The sequence below is a fragment of the Hemitrygon akajei genome, chromosome 7, assembly GCF_048418815.1.
Source record: "Hemitrygon akajei chromosome 7, sHemAka1.3, whole genome shotgun sequence".
NCBI classification, from domain to species: domain Eukaryota; kingdom Metazoa; phylum Chordata; class Chondrichthyes; order Myliobatiformes; family Dasyatidae; genus Hemitrygon; species Hemitrygon akajei.
The window spans coordinates 70203787-70223476 of record NC_133130.1 but is presented as its reverse complement, the minus strand read 5'-3'; the positions used below and the strand labels follow the sequence as shown (position 1 = coordinate 70223476).

The window sequence follows — 19690 nt, the reverse complement described above, 5'->3', positions numbered from 1 at the left end:
TGGAGACAAGTATTTTTTTCTCATCATTGCCATTGGTTTCTTTCACTTCAGTCAATTAAATAATCTTGCACAAGTTATTTTTCTGAGTGTGAAAGCCATACTGTTGTAAGAACCCATCTGGTTCACAATTTGCCTTCAGGTCAGTGAGTCACAGAAACATGCCATCTATGCAACCATCATGTCTAATCCCACTTTCCTGTATGCATTGCATCGCCTTCCCTGCCCTGCTCATTTAAGTGCCTTTAATTGTTCCTGCCCCCATCACCTCATTTCAGGCTTATCTCAAACACCATCCACTTGGTGACCATTTTACTTCTCAAATCTCCTTTCAGCCTCCTCCCTCTCACCTTCAGCCTATTGTCTCCAGTTTTAAACACCCCTTCCTGCAGACTCTGGCTACCTATCCTATCTGAGCCTTCCATCATTTATTACACTGTACCGCGATCACGTTACTTCACAATCTCTTTTGCTCCAACAAAAAAATGATTCAGTTTATGTAAGCTCTCCTCATAATTCAACTCCACCAATTCAAACAATATCCTTCTGAATCTTTTCTGCACCCTCTGTAGCTTAATCTTTCCTACAGTGCAGCACCTCGAACTGTATACAGTATTAAAACTGTGGTCTCATCAATACTTTGTACAAACTGCAATAAATCTAGCAGTTCACTCTTTCCTTAAATGGCCTGGCAATTTGCCAAGTCAGTTGGTTCAAAAAAAATCAAAACCAGGCAAATCACCCATTCAACTTAGGAACAGGATTTAAGCATGGGAAAAGCATAAGTGGTCCAGAGAGTTCTGAAAAATCCTGAACTTCCCAAACTGAGAAACCTCTGCCACACTTATTCAAGTAATCACATAGTCAGCCGTAATCACAGAACCATTCCTTTCAGTCACATGCTTATTGTTCAGCATCATCTTCTTACTTGCTAATGCTCCTAAGAATTGTATTACTTTAATGATCTCAAAGGGGAAGGATGGCATTACCAATCAGGGAAAATAGCAAGGCAGTGCTCAGACAGGACAGACTGGGGAGCTCATCTACTACTGAGGCTATATAGAACAAAGAAACATAGAAAACCTACAGCACAATACAGGCCCTTTGGCCCACAAAGTTGTGCCAAACACGTCCCTACCTTAGAAATTACTAGGCTTACCTATAGCCCTCTATTTTACTAAGCTCCATGTACCTATCTAAAAGCCTCTTAAAAGACCCTATCGTATCTGCCTCCACCACTGTTGCTGGCAGCACATTCCACGCACTCACCACTCTCTGAGTAAAAAAACTTAACCCTGACATCTCCTCTGTACCTACTCCTCAGCACCTTAAACCTGTGTCCTCTTGTGGCAACCATTTCAGCCCTGGGGAAAAAGCCTCTGACTATCCACACGATCAACGCCTCTCATTATCTTGTACACCTCTACCAGGTCACCTCTTATCCTCCTTCACTCCAAGGAGAAAAGGCCGAGTTCACTCAACCTATTCTCATAAGGCATGCTCCCCAATCCAGGTAACATCCTTGTAAATCTCCTCTGCACCCTTTCTAAGGCTTCCACATCCTTCCTGTAGTGAGGCAACCAGAACTGAGCATATTACTCCAAGTGGCATCTGACCAGGGTCCTATATAGCTGCAACATTACCTCTCAGCTCCTAAATTCAATTCCACGATTGATGCAGGCCAATACACCATGCACCTTCTTAACCACAGAGTCAACCTGCACAGCTCCTTTGAGCCTCCTATGGACTCGGACCCCAAGATCCCTCTGATCCTCCACACTGCCAAGTGTCTTATCATTAATACTATATTCTGCCATCATATTTGAATATTTGTGTAGAACTGAGGAACCATCAAATTAAAGGGATTCAACCACCCAGGTCAGCGGGCTTTAGAGAAGCTAATTTGTAGAGAGATTGCAGACTGTTACAAGAAACATAAGGTTGTGGTAATAAGTGATATTAGTTTTCCATATATCGATTGGGATTCCTATACTGAGAAAGTGCTGTATAGGATATAGATTGTCAACTGTGTTCAGGAAAATTTTCTTGAGCATTACATAGAGGTCCCAACTAGAGAGAATGCAAAGATAGATCTTCTATTAGGGAATGAGACAGAGGTGGTGGAGGGGAACACTTTGCTCTAGTGATCACAAAGACATAAGTTTCAAAATATCGTGGAGAAGGATAGGTCAGGTCCTTGGGTTGAGATTTTAAATTGGAGAAAGGTCAGTTTTGATTGTATCAGAAAGGAAGTGTGGATCGGGACAGGTTGTTTTCAAGCAACTGTGTGCTTGGTAAGTGGGAGGTCTTCAAAAGTGAAATTTTCAGAGTACAGAGTTGGTATGTTCCTTAAAGAATAAATGACAAGGATAACAGGTTTACGTTCAAGGAACCTTGGCTTTCGAGAGATATTGAGGCCCTAGTGAAGGAGGAGGAGGAGGAGGTACATAGCAGGTATAGGCAGGAAGGAACATACAAAGTACTTGAGGACATAAGAAAATAAGAAATAGGAGCAGGAGTAGGCCATCTGGCCCATTGAGCCTGCCCCGCCATTCAATAACATCATGGTTGATCTATCCATAAAGTCAGCTCCATCTACCTGCCTTTTCGCCATAACCCTTAATTCCCTTTCTATGTAAAAACCTATCTAACTGTTTCTTAAATATATTTAGTGAAGAAGCCTCAACTGCTTTCCTGGGCAGAGAATTCCACAGATTCACCACTCTCTGGGGAAAATAGTTTCTCTTCATCTCCATCCTAAATCTTCTCCCCTGAATCTTGAGGCAATGTCCCCTCGTTCTAGTCTCACCGACCAATGGAAACAACTTTCCTACTTCTATCTTATCTATCCCTTTCAAAATTTTGAATGTTTCTATAAGATCCCCTCTCATTCTTCTGAACTCCAGAGAGTACAAGAAGTGGAAGAAAACACCTAAGGAGGAAGTCAGGAGGCTAAAAGAAGGCATTAGGTTGCTCCAGCAGAAGGAGAATCTCATGGGCTTCTGCAGTTATGTTAAGAGAAAAAGGATAGCAAGGGACAAAATTGGGCCTTTGGAAGATCTGAGTGGTCATTTATGCATGGAGCTGAAAGAGATGGGGGATTTTACTTATTTATTTTTATTTAGAGATGCAGTGCAGAAAAGGCTCTTTTGTCCTAATAAACAGCACCACCCAGCAACCCTCTCTATTTTACCCTAGCCTAATCACAGGACAATTTACAATTCCCAATTAACCTACCAACAGGTACACTTTTCAACCTGGAGGAAACACATGGGAAGAGCATACAAACTTTCATACAGAGGGTGCCACAACTGAACTCTGATGCCCCGAGCTGTAATAGCATTGCACTAACCGTTCTACCACCATGGCACCTGTATTTATTCAGGAGACAGACAAAGAGCTGCAGAAGTGAGACAAATCAACAATGAGATCACTTTACAGCCGAGGAACTGTTTGCTGTCGTAAGGCAAATTAGGGTGGAAGAATCCTCAGGGCCTGATAAGATCTTAGACCCTGTGAGAGGCTAATGCAGAAATTGTAGGGGCCCTAACAGTAATGGGTGAAGTGCCAGAGGAATAGAGGGTAGTTAATGTTGTTTCACTGTTTAAGAAAGGCTCTAAAAGTAAGATGGGTTATTATAGGCCAGTGAGCCTCACATCAGAAGTGGGTAAGTTATTGGAAGGCATTTAAAGGAGTGGATATATAAATATTTGGATTGGCAGGGACTGATTAGGGATAGTTAAACTGGCTTTGTGCGTGGTAGGTTATGTCTAACAAATTTTATACAATTTAAAAAAAAAGTTACCAGGAATATTAACGAAGTCAAGGCAGTGGATGTTGTTTACATGGACTTCAGAGAGGCATTCGATAAGGTCCCACATGGGAGGTTGGCCAAGAAAGTTCTGTTGCTTGGCACTTAGTACAAGAGACTAAATTGCATTAGACATTGGCTTTGTCAGAGAAGCCAGAGTGGTAGTAGATGGTTGCCTCTTTGACTGGAGGCCTGTGACTAGTAGTGTGCCGCAGGGATCCGTGCTGGGTCTGTTGTTTGTCATCTATATCAACCACCTGAATGATCATGTGGTAAAATGGATCAGGAAATTTGCGAATGATACCATGGTGTGGAGAATAATGGACAGTGAGAAAGGCTATCAAAGTTTGCATTGGGATCTGGATCAGCTGAAAAGAAGGCTGAAAAATGGCAGATAGAATTTAATGCAGACAAGTGTGAGCTGTTGCACTTTGGGAGGACAAGCCAGGATAGGACTTGCATGGTCAGCAGTAGGGTACTGAGGAGTGCAGTATAACAGAGGAATTTGGGAATGCAGATTGATAATTCCTTGAAAGTGGCATCACAGGCAGATAGAGTCGTAAAGAGAGCTTTTGGCACATTGGTCTTCATGATTCAAAGTAATGAGTACAGGAGAATGAATGTTATGTTGAGGTTGTACAAAACACTGGTGAAACCTAATTTGGAGGGTTATGTGCAATTTTGGTCACCTACTTACAGGAAAAATATCAGTAAGATTGAAAGAATGCAGAGACTATTTACTCGGACATTGCCAGGACTCGAGGACCCGAGTTAAAGGGAAAGGTTGAATAGGTGAGGACAATATTCTCTACAACATTGGAGAATGAGGGGAGATTTGATAGATGTATACAAAATTATGAGGGGTACAGATAGGTTAAACGCAAACAGGTTTTTTCCATTGAGGTCAGGTGAGAATAAACTAGAGGCTATGGGTTAAGAGTGAAGGGTGAAATGTTTAAGGGGAAGATGAGGGGGAACCTCTTTACTAGGAGGGTGGTGAGAATGTGGAGAGAGTCAGTGGAAGTGGTGGATTCATGTTCGACCAACACTTAAGAAATATTTAGATAGGTACATGGATGGGAGGGGTATGGAGGGCTATGGTCCCAGTGTAGGTCGATGGGACAGGGCAGATTCATAGTTCAGCACTATGAATCTATGGCCCAAAGGACCTGTTTCTGTGCTGTATTGTTCTATGACTCTATGCTATTCCCTTCCTTAAATTATGTCACAACATGCTACAGGGGTACTAGACATGGCAATCTTGGGAGTGAACTTGCAGCTCATGGCCAGGCTGGCTTAGAACATCTCTGATCTGCAGACTCAAATACTTTCTGAAATGGTTTCTATTGATTTGAGTCCGGTGAGCTGGACGATGCATATCCATACTCGCATCCTTCTACAGATGCACAGCAGAGAGCACCCTAACATGCTGTATCACTCTGTAGTATGAAAAGTACACTGCAGTGGACAGGAAGACTCCACAACAGGTAGTCAAAATGGCCCAAAGCATCATCAGAAGCAGCCTACCCTCCATCTGGGACGTATATATAGAAAAAAGCCAGCAGCGTCATGAAGAATCCTACCCTGTTAGCCCCACTTCCAGTAGGGAGGAGGTTACACAGCATCCATGCCAGGACCTCCAGACTTAAAAACAGTTACCTTCCCCAAGTAATTAGACTGATCTACATCTCCACCCACTAACCCACATCACTTGCAGACCCCAGCGAGTTCTGATTGGCAACAACATCTCTTCCATCACCTCCATCAGTACAGCCGCACGGCAAAGCTGTTTGCCTAGACCTCCGCTCTACTCACTTTACACTTATGCCTGCATGGCTAAGCACAGCTCCAATGCCATACTTTAGATTGCTGATTACACCACTTTTGTAGGCTGAATCAAAGGTGGTGATGAACCTGCAGAGGGGAGGGTGACTGAAAATCTGGCTGAGCACAACAACAACCTTTCACTCAATGTCAGCAAGACCAAGGAGCTGATTATTGACTTCAGGACAAGGAAACAAGAGGTGCATGAGCCAATCCTCATCAGGGGATCAGATGTGGAGAGGGTCAGCAACTTTAAATTCCTCGGTGTCGACGTTTCAGAGGACCTATCATCAGGCCAGCGTGTAAGTGCAATTACAAAGAAAGAACATCAGCGCCTCTACTTCCTTATTTTGCAAAGATTTGGCATGACATCTAAAACTTTGACAAACTTCTATAAGTGTGTAGTGGAGAGTACATCAAAGCCTGATATGGAAACACCAATGCCCTTGAACAGAAAATGGATACGGCCCAGTCCATCACAGGTAAAGCTCTCCCCACCATTGAGCATATCCATAAGGAGTGTTGTTGCAGCATCCATAATTAGGGACCCCCATCACCCAAGTCACGCTCTCTTCTTACTGTTGCCATTAGGAAGGTGGTACAGGAGCCTCAGGACTCACACCACTAGGTTATTACCCCTCAACCACCAGGCACCTAAACCAGAGGGGGTAACTTCACTCAACTTCATTTGTCCCGTCATTGAACTGTTCCCACAACCTATGGACTCACTTTCAAGGATTCTTCATTTCATGTTCTCAATATTTATTATTTATTTATTTATTACTCATTATTATTTGTATTACTTTTTTCCTTCATTTTGTAACTGCAGTTTGTCTTTTGCACACTTGTTGTCTGACCTGGTAGTGTGTTTTTCCATTTCTGTTATGGTTATTGGGGATTTAGAACGACAGAACATTACAGCACAGAAACAGGCCTTTTGGCCCTTCTTGGCTGTGCCGAACCATTTTTCTGTCTAGTCCCACTGGCCTGCACCTGGACCATATCCGTCCAAACCCCTCTCATCCATGTACCTGTCCAAGTTTTTCTTAAATGTTAAAAGTGAGCCCGCATTTACCACTTCATCTGGCAGCTCATGCTACACTCCCACCACTCTCTGTGTGAAGAAGCCCCCCCAATGTTCCCTTTAAACTTTTCCCCCTTCACCCTTAACCCATGTCCTCTGGTTTTTTTCTCCCCTAGCCTCAGTGGAAAAAGCCTGCTTGCATTCATTCTATCTATACCCATCATAATTTTATATACCTCTATCAAATCTTCCCTCATTCTTCTACTCTCCAGGGAATAAAGTCCTAACCTATTCAAATTTTCTCTGTCACTCAGTTTCACAAGTCTCGGCAACATCCTTGTAAACCTTATCTGCACTCTTTCAACCTTATTAATATCCTTCCTGTAATTCAGTGACCAAAACTGCACACAATACTCCAAATTTGGCCTCACCAATGCCTTATACAACCTCACCATAACATTCCAACTCATAACTTTGAATTATAAAGGCCAATGTGCCAAAAGCTCTCTTTATGACCCTATCTACCTGTGATTGCACTTTAAGGGAATTTTGTATCTGTATTCCAAGATCCCTCTGTTCTACTGCACTCCTCAGTGCCCTACCATTTACCTTGTATGTTCTACCTTGGTTTGTCCTTCCAAAGTGCAATACCTCACATTTGTCTGTATTAAACTCCATCCGCCATTTTTCAGCCCATTTTTCCAGTTAGTCCAAATCCCTCTGCAAGCTTTGAAAACCTTCCTCACTGTCCACTACACATCCAATCTTTGTATCATCAGCAAATTTGCTGATCCAATTTACCACATTATCATCCAGATCATTGATATAGATGACAAATAACAATGGACCCAGCACTGATCCCTGTGGCACACCACTAGTCACAGGCCTCCACTCAGAGAAGCAATCCTCCACTACCACTCTCTGACTTCTCCTATTGAGCCAATGTCTAATCCAATTTACTACCTCACCATGTATACCAGGGGTCACCAACCTTCTTTGCACCGCGGACCGGTTTAGTATTGACAATATTCTTGCGAACTGGCCGGGGTCGGGGGCGGCGGTGGTGGTGTGGGTGTTAATCACGACCGGAATATAGGTGATAAGTCAACTATAAGTCACTTATAAATGGCTAATACACTCAATTTTGTTTCTAAAAGGGTTTATCTAACGAATTTAATATTAAACACACAGCGCATATTTTCCTCGCATGAACATAGAGATAAGTCAATTATAACTCACTTATAAGTCAATAGCATCATAACATTTTAAGTAACGTTTGAATATTAAACACACAGCGCATATTTTCCTCGTATGAACATATAAAATTATTACAACACACCAGTGAGAGGACAAGGTAAGGGCCAGAGGTCCCCGTACCGGGGCCACAGTGGTCGCAGTCCAGAGACAGCGACCGACTGAGCGAGGAGTGCAACAGGGCGCGTTCCCGTCCCCCTTGCAGGTAGGTAGGATCTATTGGCCGACAAAAGTTTGGCTGGAGGGATGACTTTCAGTAGATCGCAGCGAGGTAGCTGCTCTGCTATCTACGAAATCCTGAGCCTGAATTAGGTCGTCTGCGAATATTTTAGCACCGGGTTCCCCACGAACATTCGGTGTGCTAAACAGGTTTAGAGGCGGCGCCCATCTGTCCACGCTCCAGGCCAATAGCATCGCCACTTCCTGCCGGCCGTGCGAGGCAGCCGGTTACCCAAGGCCAACCACTGATCCCTGGTGCTAGGATATCACTGCGTTTAGGCGACTGATGACCTTGCGTGGGTAATGACCTCGAATACATTCAAGTTCAACAGTGGGCGTGACGAAATGAGGAAAGGTGCAGCTGACTCATATTGTTTCATATCAACAAATCATACAGTTTCCTCTCGGCCTGGTAGCACATGCTTTATGGCCCGGTGGTTGGGTACCACTGATGTATACCAAGCGGCTGAATCTTCCTAACTAACCTTCCATGTAGGACCTTGTCAAAGGCCTTACTGAAGTCCATGTAGACAACATCCACTGCCTTCCCTTCATCCACTTTCCTGGTAACTTCCTCAAAAAACTCTAATAAACATGAACTACCATGATCTATTGAGTATGCCTGCATGAAAATGAATCTGAGGGTTGTATATGGTGACCTATACATACTTAGAATTTTGAACCCTACCATACCCCTACTTTATCATTTCCTGTCAGAGTCGCCTGGTGTACAGATGCTCCTGTGATGGGCATCACCTTGTGGACATACAGAAGATAGCTATATACATCAAGTGTATTTATATTTATTGTGTTTTTTTATTATTGCATTTTTTGTGCTAAATCAGAGCTGGAGTAGCATTTATTTCATTCTCCTTTACACTTGTGTACGGGAAACGACATTAAACATTCTTGAATCAAATGCTGAATCACCACAACCTACAAGAGTTTAACGATATTTTGTCGATGGATTAATCTCCAGCAATACAAGATGACTGTCATATTCATTTCTCAGAGGGATGCTGTCAAGTATAAATCACTTAATGCCATCTGTACCCCTTGGGGTACAACTATTTTCAGATAAGTGAACAAATTCCACACAAAGGCAGACTGTGTTTCTCCCCCTCTCCACCCCATAGGCTCGTCTTCCATGTCGGCTCACTGAGTAATGGGGCTCAGCAAGGAATCTGACTACGATCCGGAATAAGAAATTAACAACTTCCTCAAGATCAAACTGGACAGAACAGGTGCCCTACTGAGAGTTTCCCTCTGTAAATTGTCATCCAGCTAAATGATAAAGGATTATCATTTACCTAAATGGTAAGAAACCAATTGATAAAGGACTGCCTCAAAGGCAATTCCCAGGGTCTCTAGCTGACACCTCAATCATTATTAATCTGAAAGAACCCAACTCCAAATATAATGAACAGCCTTGACAGTTTAAATTCATGCATCTGAGAAACCTGAGCTGAAATTACTTGTACTATTTATGGCTGACCTATTATTTTGAAAGTCGAGCTATTTCCCAGCCTACAAGTCAGTCTTCTGTTTTAACTGCTTTTGTGCTCAAGTAGAGAGGCACGATAATGGCTTGCACATCAATTTTTTTGCCTTGTTCTTTTAAGAACATGCAACATGTTTGTACGTTTTGACTTTTGTGGGACTGGGAAAGTGTGAGTATAGTTTGCCTCATTCTACTCAAAGATTGGAAAGCAGCCCTCCAGATGAAGTCACTCTCACACAAACACAGAATTATAAATATTGTACATGATTTTTAATGCTCTATAAAATATTCCTATATCATCTTTGAAAGTGTTCAAATGCACGCTTCATATATTACCTTGGTTTTCCCTTCTCGTGCACGATTTCCTATGAAAATCTTGCTTAAATTTTGTCCATTCACTGACCACATTGTTTTGTAGAATTCCACAAAGCGTTCCACTACTGACTTCTTGCTGGCCATTCCCAAGCTCTCCAATTGGTTGTACAAAACCTATGAATTGACAAGAAAATAAATCAAAGTAATAATTTGCCTTGATAGTTTTGCTTCTGTTATTCTGGAAATGTTTTATTATTTATGACTGATTGATATTTTATCATACCGTAACAAACGCTTCTCCATTTTACAATTCAGCCACTGCCGACCTTTCAATCACGTCTTTAGAGTTACACACAGTAGAACACGAACAGTACAAGAACAGGCTCTTTGGCTCACTACGTCTGTGACAACCACAATGCCAAATAAAACAAATATTTTGCAGGGAACATTCTCTGAACGTACATATGCCTCTCAAAATGCGACTATCACGTCTGCTTCCAGCACCAGCTGTGTAAAAGATTTACCATGCGCATCTCCCTTACATTGAAATGGTAAAAATTAAAGCTATGTCCTGTAGTTTTTGACGTTTCTCCCCAAGAAAAAGACGAGATCTAAACATCTCCATAGATCCTCTCCATTAAAAATATCAACTGATTTATTTATTAATCAAAATTATCATTCTTTCCTGAAGAAGGTTTCTTACAATTCCATCATATATCCCATCACAGATGGGTAATGCAGTGGTTGATTGGCAGGAGGCAAAGAGTGGGAATAAAGGGAGTATTTTCTGGTTGGCTGCCGGTGAGTAGTGGTGTTCCACAGGGGTATCTGTTGGGACCACTATATGTTAACGGCTTGCATGATGGAATTGAAGGCTTCATTGCAAAGTTGTTGGACCATATGAAAATAAGTGGAGGGGCAGATAGTTTTGAGGAAGTAGAGAGGCTACAGAAGGACTTAGATTAGGGGAATGGGCAAATAAGTGACAGATGGAATACAGTGTCAGGAAGTGAATGGTCATGCACTTTCATAGAAGAAATGAAAGAGTTAGCTATTTTCTAAATGGAAAGAAAATTCAGAAATCTGAGGTGCAAAGGGACTTGGAAATCCTTGTGCAGGATTCCCCAAATGTTGAATTGATGGTGAGGAAGGCAAATGCTATGTTAGCATTTATTTCAAGACAACTAGAATATAAAAGCAAGCATGTGTATTTACAAAGCACTGGTGAGGCCTCACTTGGAGTATTGCGAGTGGTTTTGGGCCCCTTATCTTAGAAAGGATGTACTGGCACTGGAGAAGGTTCAAAGGAGGTTCACAAAATTGATTCCAGAATTGAACACCTTGTCATATGAATAGCATTTGATGGCTCTGGGCCTGAATTCAGAAGAATCAGGGGCGACCTAACTGAAACCTATCAAATGTTGAAAGGCCTTGATGGGGGGGGGGGGGGGGGGGGGGAATGTGGAGATGTTGTTTCCTATGGTGGGAGAGTCTAGGACACAGACTCTAAGACACAGACTCAGAAAAGAGGGCTGTCCCTTTAGAACAGAGATGAGGAGGAATTTCTTTAGCCAGAGAATGGTGAACCTGTGGAATTTGCTGCCACAGATGGCTCTGTTAGCCAAGTCATTATGTATATTTAAGGCAGAGGTTGATAAATTCATGATTGGTTAGGGTATGAAGGGATACGGGAAGAGATTGGGGCTTAGAGGAAAAATGGATCACCATGATGAAATAGCAAAGCGGACTTGATAGACTAAATGGCCTAATTCTGCTCTGGATCTTATGGTCTTCTGTCTCCTTCAAACAAAACACTCTCTTTAACTAAATTTTTCAGTAGCTAAAATAATTACCTCCAAAGCCACAAAGGACTGGACACTGTTGGTTCGATCCAGGCAATCAAGACAATTTGTTCTGAATGTTCCAGTCTGAAAACTTTAATAACACCGTACATGAGAATTCAGGGTTTTACCTCCCCTAATCTAAAGAAGATAATGTTCAGTCTTCAGACTGCATACTTTAATAACCCACTAAAACCAGGAGAAATCAGTGGAATGTTGTACAGGATTACCTGCAGACAAAAGTATTGTATTGGGAAGCCTGAACCTCTGTCTTCAGTGCTCAGCACATGCACCTGTGGCCATGCCCCAACTGCAATCCTCACCCTGACAGGGCATTGGTGGGTAAAATATAATGTCACAATATCCAATCCCAAAATGAACTCCCAACTACTTCTGTGCCATCACTCAGCTGTTTCCCATCACCACAACCATGTCACGATCCAACTCTACCTTATTTTACCTATTGTTGAATCCTCATTCTTATCCATAACACCTGCAGCATCCTGCCTGGCCTCCCTTATTCTACACTTCAGAAACCTGAATTCAAAGACTCTGGGGCCCATGTGCTAATCAAATGGTGTATCTCTTGACGTACACTCATTTCCAGTTATAATGCAACAATACTAAAATTCCCACCATTGTTTTTATATTCCTCCATTTCTTCTCCAACCTTGCAACACTCTTCAAAGCTCCCTTGAGTAGTACTGATTTTAATTTCTCTACTATCGGGGCCATGCCTTTAGCTGCCAAGATCAGAGCCCAGTGGCATGGTGTCATGACAACAAACCTCCCCTTAATGTCAGCAATACATGAGAGTTGGTCACTAACTCCAAGAAAGTGGTTGTACACATTGCTCCTTTTTCCGTCAATGGTGCTGAGGTTCAGAAGGTTGAGTTGCAAGTTCCTAGAAGTGAACATCACGAACACCCTGCCCTGGTCCAAACACGTAGACACCGTGACCAAGAAAATTCACCAGTGCCTCCACTTCTTCAAGAGGCTAAGGAAATTTTGCATGTCCCCTTTGACCCTAACCAGTTTTTAATTGATGCACCATAGAAATCATTTTATCCAGATGCATTGCAACTTGGTGTGGTAATTGCTCTGGCCATGACTACAAGAAACCTCAGAGCTGTGGATACAGCTCAGTGCATCACAGAAAGCAGCCTGCCTCCATCAACTCTGTCCGCACTTCTCACTACTTCAGGAAAGCAGCCTGGATAATCAAAAGATCCTGGTCATTCTCTCTGCAATTTGTATCAGGCAGGAGATAGAAAAACCTGAAGGCTCAATGACAGCTTCTATTCCACGATTATAATACTATTGAATGCTCCCCTAGTACGGTAAAACAAACTCTTGACTCACAAACAGCTCGTTGTGACCTTGCACCTTATTGTCTAATTGCACTGCACTTTCTCTGTACAATAACACTTTATTCTGATCTCTGTTATTGCTTGACCCTGTACTACCTCAATGCACTGTTATAATAATTTGATTTGTATGGACAGCATGCAAGACCAGATTTTCTACTGTACCTTGGCACATTTGAGAATAAAAAGCCAATTTATCGATCTATAGTTGCAGCAATCAGAGAGGAGCAAGCTTCATCATAAGAGCATCAACTGGAAAAAGCACTGTTATGTAGATGCTCTACCAAACCTCAGTACTTAGCCGTTTCATCTTGTAGGCAACATTCCTGCTTGTTGAGCTTGAGCAAACATTTTATTTCTATAGTTTCTCACAACACTAATGTGTAATTTATAAGCAGAGTATGTTTAATTCTTTAGTGAGACTTACACCAAGGGGAACCATATAAAAAAAAGCATATCATTACCTATGCATGACTGTGTTTCAATATTTCAGTTGTAGTATGAAAGCAAGACAAATCTGAAAGACTCACCAAGGAGGGACATGCTCTCTGCTGGTGAAGAAGCCAAATCGTTCCAGGTGCTCCTCCAACTGAGGAATTATCAGTGAGTGCAGCTTCCCCACCTTGCCACTCTTCAAACAGTGATAGCAGTCGAAGTTTATCATTGGTGTGCAGACCGCATGAAGGGAGGCCCACAACAACTTCTATCAATAAATAGTTATAAAATCAGAGTAAGTACAAAATCTGACCTTTCAGCTGACTGTGACCCTTATTTTCAACTGATCCTACTGCCTTTACAGATTACCTCTACCTCAGATGCTCCACAGGCACCAGGTCAATATTTGTTAATGAATGGACGTTATAATAAACCCCTCACTCCTCACCAATCAGCAGGGGAATGAAGTGCTTTTCACAAGCAAGGGCGATGTTGGAAAGCAAAATACAACACATCCAGGAAATGCAAAGACAATGGAAAAACTCAAAACAGGGAGGCAGTGCAATAGACAGAAACAGCCCTGAAGTTTGATAGTGTCTCATTGAATTGCTATTTCTCCCTCCATAAATTTTGTCCAGCCCTATGAATATTTCCAGAATTTTCTATTCCTGGAAGAATATTTAGGCAAGGTGGAAGGGGGCAATGGAACTGCCATTGGACTGGTGAAGTGGTACTAACGGCAGGAAAGAGGCAGTGAGCAAGATTTATAGCATTTGGATAAAATAAGTGTTGCTGGTTATATGTAGTTAGGGTAAAACTTATTGAGGACTAGAATATAAAAGCAAAAATGTAATGCTGAAGCTTTATAAGGCAATGGCCAGACTGCACTTGGAATATTGACAGCATTTTTGAGCCCCTTATCTGAAAAAATTTATGTGATGGCATTGAAGAGAGTCCAGAGGAAGTTTACGAGAATTATCCTGGGAATGAAAAGGTTAGCATATGGGAACTGTTTGAGTTTTGGGCCTGTACTCACTGCAGTTTTGAAGAATGAGGGTGAATCTCATTGAAACCTATCGAATATTGAAATGCCTAAATGGAGAGGTCTTGGAGAGGATGTTTCCCATAGTGGGGGTCTAGGATCACAGGACACAACCTCAGATAGAACGGCATCACTTTAGAACAGAGAAAAGATGTGGACAACACACACAAAATGCTGGTGGAACACAGCAGGCCAGGCAGCATCTATAGGGAGAAGCACTGTCGACGCTTCAGGCTGAGTTCACTTGTATCAATTCAGACTAGCAGTTAAAATGAAAAAATTTTTAAGAGTAAAAATAATCAAATGTCCCTTCCACTTATATGAACAAAGCAATGCATTGATACAGAATGACAGGGTTGTGCTTTTAGTGTTATGTAACAATCAGATGCAACCATATAACTCTTATAAATCAATGCATGTGCATCTGCCCTGTTATTCAATTATTGAAATAGAGGTTATATGTACTCAGGCTCAAGATATTGCTTTGACTCAAATTTGAAAAAACAGTCACTCTTCTGATTTGAGTTACAGCCACCTTATTCTAGAACAATTCCAGAAGGAGATTCTGCAATTCCAATCCCAACTCTTTCCCTGCAGAGTAATCAAGACACAGAGATAAATAATAATTTCAACAAAAATAGACTCTAAATTCAGAAATGGTGTTATTAAAATTTTTGCCTTGCTGGCTGTTCATATTTACAAGAAATTATTCGTTGGTCACACAGCGCAAGGTTTAAAAACAGCTTGGGTGTTTTTCGGTGGGCTGCAATCAGTATGAGAAGCTGGCCGAGGTTTAAAAAGAGCTGTGCTGTTTTTAGCTGTGGGCTGTAATCAGTGTGAGGCCAATAAAAAGACAGCCGGTGTAAGCAGAGGGACCATTGTTGGAGTGCAGCACTTAAGAGTTGTCGGGCTTTGACTCAACAGGCTTCGGCAAGACAAGCACAGGTGGAGGCTCTAAGCAGGTTTCGAGTGAGTTTATTTTTCTGTAAGTACATAGCTAGTACACTGAGAATGGATCAGAGGTAGTGGTATGTTCTTTGTGTGAGATGTGGTAGCTCCGGGAGGCCTCCAGTCTCCCTGTCAACTACATCTGCACAAAGTACATCGAACTGCAGCTCCTCAGAGCTCCCGCAGCTGGATGAGCTTCGACTCATTTGGGAAAATAAGGAGGTGCTAGATAGCAGTTACAGGGAAGTAGTCACTCTTAAGTTGCAGGAGGCTGTGTGGATGTCAGGAGAGGGAAAGGGAATAGGCAGCCAGTGCTGAGTACCTCTGTGGCTGCTCTCCTCAGTAATAAGTATACCACTATAGATACTGCTGGAAGTGGGGCAGGAGGGTGAAGAGACAACCTACCAGGAGGAAGTAGTAGCAACCGGTTCTCTGGCCTGGAAGGGAATGGGGAGAGAAGGAGTGCAGTAGTGTTAGGGGATTCCATAACTAGAAGAGCAAAAAAACAGATTATTCTGTGGACGTGGAAGAGACACCTATATGATATGTTGCCCTCCCCCACCCCCAGGTGCCAGAGTTAGGGATGTCTCGGATCAGGTACATGGCATTCTCAAGGGGGAAGGTGAACGGCCAGAAGTTGTGGTACGTATTGGTACCAACAACATAGGTTCGAAAAGTGAGGCGGTCTTGAAGAGAGAATACAGGGAGTTAGCAACAAACTGAAAAGCAAGACCACCAGGGTAATCATCTTTGGACTGCTGCCTGTGCCATGTACCATTGAGGGTAAAAATAGGATGATTTGGCAGATTAATGTGTGGTTGAAGAATTGGTGCAGGGGGCAGGGTTTCAGATTTCTGGATGACTGGGGCTCTCTTCAAACCTGTACAAAAAGGATGGGTTCCACCTGAACCGAGGGCCACCAAGTTTGTTTGAGCTGTTGGGAGGGTTTAAGCTAAACTGTCAAGGCGCTGGGAACTGGACTGATAGGATTGAGGATGGGACAGATGATATACAACTAGATATAGTGTGTAGTGCAACTGTGAGAAAGAACTGGCTGATGATAGGGCAAAATTGCAGTCGGTGAGATGAGTTAAAGTGTAACGGGGACAAAAAAATTTAAAAGGGTGATGAAAACAGAACTGAAGATGTTATATTTGAATACACAGTATACAGAATAAGGTAGATGTTCTTGTAGCACAGTTAGAGATTGGCAAGTATGATGTTTTTGGCATCTTTGAGTCGTGGCTGAAAGAAGATCATAGTTGGGTTCTTAACTTTCAAGGATGCACATTACATTGAAAGGCATGTAGCAGAGGGGGTGAGCTGACTCTGCTGGTAAAAAAAAAGAAATCAAATCCTTAAGAAATGGTATCTGATTTGAAGATGTAGAATCCTTGTGAGTAGAGTTAAGAAACTGCAAGAATAAAAAGATCGTGATGGGATTTATATATAGACCTCCAAACAGTATTTAGGATGTGGGCTACAAATTACAACGGAAGATAGAAAAGGCTTGTAAAAAGGGCAATGTTGCAATAATCATGAGGGATTTCAATATGCACGTAGTTTTGGAAAATATGGCTGGTTCTGGATCCCATGAGAGGGAATGTGTAGAATGCCTACGAGACAGCTTTTTAGAGCAGCTTGTGGTTGAGCCTACTTGGGGAATGGCAATTCTGGATTGGGTGTTATGCAATGACCCAGATTTAATCAGGGAGCTTAAGGAAAAGGAACCATTTGAAGGCATCCTGCAGTTTGAGAAGCTAAGATCAGATGTATCAGTATTACAATGGAGTAAAGGGAATTACAGAGGCAGGAGAGAGGAGCTGGCCAAAGTTGATTGGAAGGAGACTCCAGCAGGGATGCTGGTGGAACAGCAACGGCTATTTTTTTCTGGGGGGAGTTTGGAAGGTGCAGGAAAGATATCTCTAAAGATGAAGAAATATTCCAAAGGAAGGAAGAGACAACCGTAGCTGCCAAGGGAAGTCAAAGACAGCATAAAGGCAAAAGAAAGAGTCTATAATATAGCAAAAATTAGTGGAAAGGTAGAGGCTTGGGAAGCTTTTAAAACCAACAGAAGGCAACTAGATAAGTCATAAAGAGAGGAAAAGATGAAATATGAAGGTAAGCAAGCCAATAATATAAAAGAGGATACAATAATTTTTTGTCAATTACAGAAAGAGTAAAAGAGAGACAAGAATGGATATCAGACTGCTGAAAAATGACACTGGAGAGATAGTATTGAAGGACAGAGAAATGGGTGATGAGCAGAATAAGTATTTTGCATCAGTCTTCACTGTGGAAGACACTTGTGGAATACCAGAAATGTGAGAGTGTCGGGGGCAGTGCATGTCGCTGCTATTACTGAGGTGAAGGTGCTCGGAAAGGTGAAAAGTCACCTGGACCGATGAACTACACTCCAGGATTCTGAAAGCAGTAGCCGAAGAGATTGTGAGGTACTAGTAATGATCTTTCAAGAATCACTAAGATTCTGGAATGGTTCCTGAAGATTGGGAAATTACATATGTCACTCCACTCTTTAAGAAGGGAGGGAAACAGAAGAAAGGATGCCATTTAGCTTGAACTCAGTGGTTGGAAAAATGCTGGAGTCCATTATTAAGGTACTTTGGAGAGACCTGATAAAATAGGCCAAAGTCAGCATGGTTTTCTTAAAGGGAAATCTTGCCTAACAAATCTGTCCGAACTCTTTGAGGAAATAGCAGGCAGGATCGACAAAGGATAGTCGATGGTTGTTTATTTGGATTTTCAGAAGGCCTTTGACAAGATGCCGCCTATAGTATTACAGGAAAGATTCTAGCATGATAGAAGATTAGTCCACTGTCAGGAAGCAAAGGAGGACTTTTGTGGTTGACTGCCAGTTACTGGTGGTGTGCTGTAGCGGTCAGTGTTTGGACTGCTTCTTTTCACATTACACATCAATGATTTGTACATAGAAACTGATGGCTTTGTGGCCAAGTGTGCAGACGGTATGAAGATAAGAGGAGGGGCAGGTAGTGTTGAGGAAGCAGGGAGGCTGCAGAAAGACAAATTGGGAGAATGGTTAAAGAGGTGGCAGATGGGATATAATGTAAAGAAATGCATGGTCATGCACTTTGGCAGAAGGAATAAAGGTGTGGACTATTTTCTAAATGGAGAGAAAATTCAAAAATTAGAGGTGCAAAGGGACTTGAAAGTCCTCATACAAGATTCCCTAAAGGTTAACTTGAAGGTTCAAGTCAAGTTAAGTCATTTCTTATTGTCATTTCAACTATAACTACATAACTGACCATAACGAGATGTTTTTCAGGACCATGGTGCTACATGAAACAGTACAAAAACTACACTGAACTACATAAAAACAACAAAGAAAGTAAAACCAGACTACAGACCTACCCAGGACTACATAAACTGCACAAAACAGTGCAGGCATTACAATAAATAATAAATAAGACAATAGGCACAGTAGAGGGAAGTAAGTTGGTGTCAGTCCAGGCTCTGGGTATTGAGGAGTCTGATGGCTTGGGGGAAGAAACGACCAGACTATGTCGTGAGAGCCCGAATGCTTTGGAGCCTTTTCCCAGATGGCAGGAGGGAGAAGAGTTTGTATGAGGGGTGTGTGGGGTCCTTCATAATGCTGTTTGCTTTGCGGATGCAGCGTGTAGTGTAAATGTCTGTAATGGCCGGAAGAGAGATCCTGATGATCTTCTCAGCTGACCTCACTATCCGCTGCAGGGTCTTGCGATCCAAGATGGTGCAATTTCTGAACCAGGCAGTGATGCAGCTGCTCAGGATGCTCTCAATACAACCCCTGTAGAATATGATGAGGATGGGGGGGTGGGAAATGGACTTTCCTCAGTCTTCGCAGAAAGTAGAGACACTGTTGGGCTTTCTTTGCTATGGAGCCGGTGTTGAGGGACCAGGTAAGATTCTCCACCAGGTGAACACCAAGAAATTTGGTACTTTTAACCTTTCTTAAGGTGCTCTAAACTCAGGTTTAGTTTATAGTAAGGAAGGCAAATGTAATGTTAGCATTCATATCAAGAGGACTAGAATATAAAAGCAAGGATGTAATGCTGAGGCTTCATAAGGCATTGGTCAAACTACACTTGAATATT

At 42.3% G+C, this 19690-nt stretch overlaps 1 protein-coding gene across 2 annotated transcripts in view; it reads right to left on the bottom strand.

Annotated features, from left to right (window-relative positions):
- LOC140730541 (synaptojanin-2-like) overlaps window positions 1-19690 on the bottom strand; it is a 113655-nt gene that overhangs the window by 35435 nt on the left and 58530 nt on the right. For both annotated transcript variants that reach the window (XM_073051146.1, XM_073051147.1), the window contains exons 8-10: window positions 13684-13856; window positions 11799-11880; window positions 9967-10119 (exon numbers count right to left, since the gene is read on the bottom strand). In XM_073051146.1, coding sequence (XP_072907247.1) covers window positions 9967-10119; window positions 11799-11880; window positions 13684-13856 — 408 coding nt within the window. The remainder of the gene's footprint in view (window positions 1-9966; window positions 10120-11798; window positions 11881-13683; window positions 13857-19690) is intronic.